Source organism: Pipistrellus kuhlii, unplaced genomic scaffold (genome assembly GCF_014108245.1).
Source record: "Pipistrellus kuhlii isolate mPipKuh1 unplaced genomic scaffold, mPipKuh1.p scaffold_m20_p_13, whole genome shotgun sequence".
In the NCBI taxonomy this organism is placed as follows: Eukaryota; Metazoa; Chordata; class Mammalia; order Chiroptera; family Vespertilionidae; genus Pipistrellus; species Pipistrellus kuhlii.
Genome location: NW_023425438.1, coordinates 20,581,424 through 20,589,592, shown reverse-complemented (window position 1 = coordinate 20,589,592; position 8,169 = coordinate 20,581,424). Strand labels below are relative to the sequence as shown.

Sequence of the window (8,169 nt, the reverse complement as noted above, 5' to 3'; positions counted from 1 at the left end):
ACCGGTACTGATTAATAATGCGGATACCTGTTAAAAATATGGATTGACCCTTTACCAGTTAAAACTGTGCATACCGGTTTGACTGGTTTTGAAATGTGGGATGATGCGTCATCATGAAGCAAAATTACTTTGCCATGTCTTCTGACCCATTCTGGTGGTTTTATAATCAAAACGTGATTCAAATTGACTATTTGTTGTCAGTAGGGATCAGTATTAACGGTTTCACCTGGTTTTAGAAGCTCATAATACACCACACCTTCCTGATGCCACCAAACGCAGAGCATTGTCTTCTTTCCGAAGCGATTTGGCCTTGCAGTACATGTTGATGGTCGACCTGAATCAACCCATGATTTGGTGCATTTGGGATTCTCAAAATAAATCCACTTTTCATTGCCAGTCAGAATTCGAGGCAAAAAAGACTTTCTTTCATGCCATTGAAGAAACATTTTACTGATTACTTTTCGGTTTTCCATTTGTCTTCCATTCAGTTGATGTGGCTCCCATTTTTCTTCCTTTAAAATCTATCCCATTGCTTGTAAATGATCAGAAAGTGTTTGCTGAGAAACGTTTAATCTTTCTGCAAGTTGTTTTTGAGTTTGACACACATCTTCATCTAATAATGATTGTGATTGCTGGTTTTCAAATTTTTTTTCAGCTGGCCTGATTGTTCTTTGTCTTTCACATTGAAATCACACTCTTAAAGCATTTAAACCAGTGTTCACAAAGATCTTGAGATGAAGTATGTTCACCATAAGCTTCCCCGAAGTATGCGATAACTTTCAGCAGCACTTTTCTTCGAAATAAAGTAATAAATTAAAACTTCCCACAAATAAATGCTCTTTTTTTGGCACAAAATTTTACATTTAAAAAATATATTTTTATTCATTTTAGAGAGAAAGGGAGAGGAAGAGATAGAAACATCAATGATGAAAGACAATCACTGATCGGCTGGTATATAACTAGATTTGAGATAGTTGGGAGATGGAAATATAAATTCTGCCTGCCTGTAAGAAATGGACCCACCCTGCAGGAAGGAGGGTGGGGGATGCTGGGCAGTGGGTAGAAGAGAGTGTCCCAGGCCCTTGCCTTCAGGATCTTGTTGAGGATCTTGCAGAGTTGCCAGGCAGGTAAAGTAGATAAAGCAGGTATTTTTCCCATTTCATAGTGACTTGTGCCAGGGCACACATGAATAAGATCTTCCAAGTCCCAAACCAGTTTTTCTACCATGTCACACTGATTCATAAGTTTATTTATAGAAGGCAAATAAAGCATTAACATATATCAAGTATTAGTAATTACAAAACACTTTTTAAAAACTTTTCTATAGCGTGAAGGCCCAGGACCAGGTCATTATGACTTGAAAATACCTTCAGCAAGTTCCGTTACTTCTTGTTTTCAATCCAGAGTACCTCGATTCTTGCCCGCCTGTTCGGTAAGTATTCTAAAAGACAGATTGTGGTTGTAGGTTTTATGGCTGTGTGTTGCAAGGGGGGGGGGGCGGTGAGAGGGAAGGTGGTGGTCGTGGTTGTGAAGGTGGGATGGGGATTATTATATACAATTTGTGTGTGTGTGTGTGTGTGTGTGTGTGTGTGTGTGTGTAATTGCTTGTCAAGGCAGCAGAGTCTAGGGCTCAAATACCTGGCAAGCCCTGGGCCAGATTCAGGCACAGGTGACTCCTGAAGACTGCAGCTGAATTATGGCTCCAGCTGAGAAGAGCCAGCACAGTGATTAGCCATCCATGTTATGGCCTGGGTGTTTTGTGGGGAAACGGCTTTAGTGAACCGAGGCAGGCAGTGGACCTGTGGATGCCCCTTCCATCCAGAACTGTCTTCCTTTGTGGCTTCTAAGAGTAAAAAGAAAGAGCAGAAACATTATTATTGAACCAAAGGAGATCATGAAGGCATGAGCAATCATCCTGCCCTTAGGGCTCAGGAGACGGAGAAGAGGCTCAAGTCCACTTAGAGATAAAGAGAAGGTAGATTCTGGGAGTGTGTGAGAGCCTCAAAGACCCAGGGAAGACCAAGGAAGATCTCAAAAGCATAACATGGAGTTTATGAACAGAGGCTTTTTTTTTTTTTTTTTTTTTTTTTTAATGCTTAAAGACAGTTTTAATTCCCATGGCTTTGGTGTTTCCAGCCTGCACACCAGTCTGAAAGTCGCTCAAACTCGCTGATATAACCGGATTTGAGATACTTGGGAGACAGAAATATAAATCTTGCCTGCCTGTAAGGAAATGGACCCACCCTGGAAGGAGGGCGGGGGGACGCTAGGCAGTGGGTAGGAGCAGGCGTCCCAGGCCCTTGCCTTCAAGATCTTGTCCCAGAGTTGCCAACTGTGGTGTGGGGTAAATGTGGTCTTTATCTGGAGGTATGAATACTGGGAAGTCCCTGCCAATAAAATTAAAAACAGGAGGTTGGTGGGTTCCTTAATCAGATCCTCATACCCTAATGGCATCGCCATGATCCAGACTCATACTTTTGTTGGAGCTCACAGGGCTGAGCCTTCCCAGGAAGTTGGAGCCATGCTAACCAAACCCCCAGGAAATGCTGGAGAAGCCAGAAGGGGGTTGCTGGTGTTTGGGGCTGCTACTCTGTGGAGTGTCTCCCGTTATAAGAAACTCTTCATGGAAGCCAAGGACAACGAGAAGCTTGCTGGTGACAGTGAAATCAGGGCTGGGGGAGTGGAGCCAGATGTTCTCCAGGTCTCAGAACCTTCCTCGGCAGCCTCTTGAGAGGTGGTCTTGGGGAGCAGGGGGGCCCACAAACCTATTCTGTGGGCCGGTCTTCCGGGACTTCTCACACAGGCTGCTTCCTCATTAACTGCACTAATAAAGGCTTCAGCTTTTTTGACATCCGGCCAGGACTTGATGAGATTTCCAGGCTGCTCCTCTGCTTTTGGCAAAGGAAACATCCTGTCATTTAAAGCGGCTTCTGCAGGCAGCTGACCTCATCCACGCTGACTCTCTGTCCCACTCTCAGAGTAATCCAATTTCCACTCTCACTGTCTCCCGAAGAGATAACAAGCTGCAGGAAAGGAAGGAAATGACAAGAAGGTGATAACAGGGAATAATACTTGCAGCTAGTGTGGGGAGCAACTGCCCTGGAGGGCCTCCCGGGAGCCTCAGCACCTCACTTGATGGGGGAGGCACGGGAAGCCCCATGGCCCAAGGTCACACTGAGCCAGTAGGGGTGAGGCGAGAACCCAAACCCAGGCCTGTCTGACCATAAAATTCTTCCCTTAACTACACACACGGAACCTGGTGTCTCTCCAGCAACCCAAGCTAAAGTTCCTTTGGGTTTTTAAGAATATGTGGGCACCCCAGCATGGAAAACACGGGCCTAAGAAATCCAAGCCTTAGTCTATGGAAATGACAGCCATTTGCATGTATCACCACACAACGGAAGCTTTGTTTAAACAATTGGCACGGTCATTTTTTAAAAAGAATTTCATCAAAGTGAAAACGTGACTACTAAAAAGTAGAATTCATAGGCCCCTTTAGAATGCTCTGACCCTGGGCCCACCGGCCGCGGCAGAGAAATGCCTTCCTACTCATGCTGGGTCAGCGGCAGACACCCACGAGTTTGGGCTTTTGAGGTCAACCACTCAGGTGCAGAATGCATCCTCTCCATCCCCTTACTGCTAGGCGGAGGGAGGTTCACCAGAGGGGACTCTGATGCATGCCCAGGGACAGATTGCCCTGTGGGGGCAAGTGGGGGCATGTGAGCGGCCACCCCGCAGGTCTAGGCCCCGTGGCTTGCTTGCCTCCCAGCACCTCCGCAGCCGTGGGGAGAGGGGCAGGTCTGAGCGCCACGGACATGCGCCGGTGCAAGGGTGCCCCGGGCCTTGTCTCCCTCGGTGGGATTCGCCGGCCACCCCTGAGCCAGGGGCCAGGCTCAGCAGGCTCCAGGATTTTGGTGTCACACTCTCATCTGTTCCCTTTCTCTGTTCTGTTTTCAGAGAACCCCGGGCCCAGGAACGTACACGGCTTCAGCACAATACCCCAAGCAGCCCCGGAGCATAGCCAGGATGGGGCGAGAACATAGCCTTTTCTTCAACAACACAATTGGCTTCTAAAATAAAGCCATCTTTGCTCTGAGCTGCCTTGTTTTAGCAAGTTATTATGTTTGGAAAACTCTATTATGTTTACTCTTAGGAGGGTTTGAACCCAGAATCGAATAGATTGCCCCGAGTGACCATCCAGCCTGCTCTCCTGGCCTAGTCTCAGCACAATTTCCAGTTCACTCTCACAAGTGTTCTGACCTGAACAATAAGTTTTCTGCTCAATCTGTTTATTGTCAGAGGTCGTCTTCCTGGGCAACTTCCCGGCTGCCCTTGCAGCAGCTTAGACAGGCGTGATGGGTCCAGGCTGCGCTCTGTGGGCCTCGGCTCTCCGGCTGGGCCAGGACTGTGCTGGGGTCTCAGGGAGACTTCCTTGGGGGTGGGGTGTGTGTTTGTGTGTGTGTGTGTGTGTGTGTGTGTGTGTGTGTGCATTCAACCAAGGCCAGGCTGAGCTTGATGGGATCCCAACAGGTGGTTCTTTCTCCCTCTCAGCTCCTTGAAAAGAACAATATTTATTCATCTCGATGAGTATTTGTGGTTTCAAGTCAACACAAATATTTTGAGTATCTGCTCTGTGCCAGGTGCTGTGTAGTTGACTGGGGAGTGGGGGCTTAAGAAAAGATGAAGAAGGCGTGTGACTGAGTTGGGGGGGCGGGAGCTGTAGGGGAGATGAGGCCAGGAGGGTAGTTTGGGGGGTCCTCGGCTGGAGGAAGGCTTTGAACCCTGGGCCAAGCCACTCCTTCTGGTGCTGGGAGCTCAGGGGCAGTTTCACCGGGAGGACAGGCCCTTGTCTCAGGAAGCTGGTGGCCAGAGGAACAATTTCTACAACGAAGGCCGCAGGTGGTCGGAAGCAGGGACAAGGCAGAATGCAGGAGGACACCCAAGAGACCAAGCGGCTGTGAGTCAGCGGGGAGAGGGAAGGAGGTGGTAGGCGAGGAACCTGGTTTGGACAAAAGGCAAAAATAAACATTTGCATACTCACCTGGCAGGGGAGACTCCATGATCATGAAGGTGGTTTTCCCTGGGCGAGACCTTTCTACTGCGCTCTGGATGTGCTGGCCATTGTGATTTCCCCAAATGTGGGAAACTCGACTGCATAATGTGTGGTAGTGGGGGTCGGCGCAAAGGCAATAAACATTTGCTGGAGGGAAACAGAGGGAGCCTAGCCTGCTGGACTGGTGTTGAGGGTGGGAGGGGGTTGGACGAGGTTCCGTCTGAAAGCCGGGGACCACAGGCAGCCACGCAGGCCAAGGTAGCCTGCTCAGGGAGCCGTGCCTGAGAGAGGCCAAACATGAGAGCCGGGGAGATTCCAGTCACTGATCAATAATTAAAAGGAACGTTAAAAAATGCTTATGCAGCTGAAACCAGTTTGGCTCAGTGGATAGATTGTTGGTCTGCGGACTGAAAGGTCCCAGGTTCGATTCCGGTCAAGGGCATGTACATTGGTTGCGGGCACATCCCATGGGGAGTGTGCAGGAGGCAGCTGGTCGATGATTCTCCCTCATCGACGTTTTTAACTCTCTATCCCTCTGTGAAAAATCAATAAAATATGTTTTTTTTTTTAAAAAAAAATGCTTATGCGGTAGTTTGTTATATTTTGAAAGGAGTTTGTTATATTTCTCTGGTCTTGTAGGTCCTTATCAAAAGGGTATCTATCGGGGGCAAGGAAGGACAGGCCCCATCTCACTGAATTCATTCAAATTTCCCATTTGTGGAGGACACTCCCGGCATTGCATTCCTTCAGGGCCTAAGAGCCACTGGAAGACCAGAGGGATGTCCTAGGCCCTGGCTCCTGTCCCACTTTGTTCAGAGCAGGTAGTTCCTGGCAGGTTTCTACGCCTTTTATCCTCCAAGTGGGTCAGAGTCTCCCTGATCAGCTGGTGCGGGCAGAGGTGTTTTCTCCAGTTGCACCTGGTGCTCGGGGAAGTGGTTCTACAGAGGGGCGATTGTGTCAATCTGAGAGTTTGTAGATGGGAATTCGAGGAACCCCTCACAGCAGGGGAGGAGGGCGATGGTGTTGTCAGTATGTAGGGGTATCTCCCGACAAGACGGTGGGCCAGGGGCTGGCAGGAACCACTTCTCCCTCCCTGTCTCCCCTCTTCCTCTCTCTGAGGCCTCCTCCCTCAGCAGGCTGACTTCACGGCCACTTTAAGGTACAGAAGCTGATGTAGCCTTTTCTCATATCATTTCCTGAGTCAATGCCCTGAAAGGATGCAACCAGCCCTCTCGGTGCCGGTATTAGATTTCCAGGAGAGAGAATCCAGCCTGGGGTCAGGAGTCCACCCCTGGGCTCTTAGCTCTGGCCGGAAGGGCCCAGACCCTCGGTGCAGACCAGGCTGCAGGGGCCCAGCTGTGTGGTGTGTGTAACTGGGGGGGAGGGCGGCTCCCGGTGTCCCAGGAGAGAATGAAGACCATGCAGAGGGAGAGGGTGTCTGACTGGCCTGCAGATATTTCAGAGGCGAGACTGCAGGGCCTTCTGGACACCCTGGTGCATTGGGACCATTCCCTAAGCTTTGCCTTTGTGGAGCTGGGGGACTGGCCCCTGTCGTCCTCACCAGTGCTGCCATCTGGTCATAACGCAGCCCCACCCGCCTGTGTGTTCGGGGGCTGGGACGGGGACTCTGCCCAGGTATTCACTGAGGTGCTGGCAGGATCTAGGTGGTGAGAAGAATGTTTTACTTCTCCTCTTTGGCGTATTCCAATATTTTATAGCATTTTGTACAATTAGGGAGAGTCTCTCCCAAAGAGGCTGGAGAGATTCTAGATGGCTTTCTCTTGCCACGAGCCTAAAATCAAGACACTATTGAAGATCAGGGCTCCTTCTGGCCTTTCCGCAATGGAAAGAAGGACAGACCCAAGCTGACTTTAAGCTTGAGCTCTGAGATTGGTATAGTAACACCTATCAACTAGGGCCATTGTGCACATCAAATGATATGGCCACAGGGCTCAGCAAAGCCTAGTGCAGATGAGGAGACTTCTATCCTAAGCCCCAGAGGCCTTCCCTGCAGGGACTCTCCTCCCTCCTCCATTGGCTGCTGTAACACTGGCTCCTCAAGGTCCCTGCCTGGCTTCCCTGAGCATGCTCTGTTCCTCTCCCCTCTGAATCTGGCTTCCACCAAAGGGAATGACTCTTCTTGGCTGCAAATGTCTTCTGCTGTTTCCATGTGAAATTCCTCTCCATGAAGTCAGAGCATGTCAAAAGTCACAGCACTGCTGGGGACAGGGTGTCCTCCTCCCACTCCTCTTCCCTTTCCCTTCTTCCTCACCCCCACTGCACCTTTGGGGGGATGTTGCCTTCTACACCATCCATCTAACCTGCAGCAGGAATGGGGAGGCATTCTGCTGATGTACTGTCCTCCGGGGGCCCCTCGGTGTGCACCAAGAACGCTCCCCAGTCCTCTCCAGGCTGTTGAGTGCCTCTCACCAGGGCCCCAGCAGCCCCAGGTCCTTGCCTGAGGCCAGATTGCACTGTGGGCTCTGGGATCGCACTGGGTTGCCATCAAGAGCTGGCAGCATGGGCTGAAGGTTTCGTTAGCTGGCTGTTTCCCAAACAAGGCCAAGAAATATTTACATGGTGATGACATCTGAATGCCCGGGATGGGGTACAAGTGAAACAATGAGCACTTTGGTACCAGAAAGGAGTCTGGGTGGTGGCGGCTGAAATTCCATTCATATTTGTGCCTGCAGATAAACACTATTAATACTGAAGGGCTGTGTCCTGGAGAGTGACGGGTGGGTCGGAGGTCCATGGGGGTGGTAGTGCAATGCAAGTCTTGTCCCCAGACTCGGCCCTTGTTCTGGCACAGTGGGTTGGCCACAGGGCTGGCTCCTTCCTTCTCCAGTGAGGTTTTTTTGTGTGTGAACAAGGGGTCTGAAGATGGGGGGGGAGGGGGGGAGAAGGGGGGTGTCAGGACATGTCTCCACCCCTTCCTTGACTTTAGCATCTGACCCACTTGAGGCCAGCAGAGCCCTCATTGAATAGGATGGCCTCCCTCCATTCTCTGCCTTGGAGGATGAGGCTTCTAAAATTTCTCCCAGGCTGGATGATAATGGAATATCACATCACCTCTGGCCTTTAATTTTCACCCCAGGGGATCATGAGCTGGGGGT

General features: G+C 50.2%; 1 protein-coding gene and 1 pseudogene across 1 annotated transcript in view; both read left to right on the top strand.

Annotated features, from left to right (window-relative positions):
* STPG4 (sperm-tail PG-rich repeat containing 4) overlaps positions 1-4,123 on the top strand; it is a 36,834-nt gene extending 32,711 nt beyond the window's left edge. The window contains exons 6-7 of the mRNA XM_036436113.2: positions 1,328-1,432; positions 3,958-4,123. Coding sequence (XP_036292006.1) covers positions 1,328-1,432; positions 3,958-4,074 — 222 coding nt within the window. The 3' untranslated portion in view covers positions 4,075-4,123. The remainder of the gene's footprint in view (positions 1-1,327; positions 1,433-3,957) is intronic.
* Positions 4,124-5,033: 910 nt separating this feature from the next.
* LOC118717875 lies at positions 5,034-5,185 on the top strand (annotated as a pseudogene).
* The last annotated feature ends 2,984 nt before the right edge of the window (positions 5,186-8,169 follow it).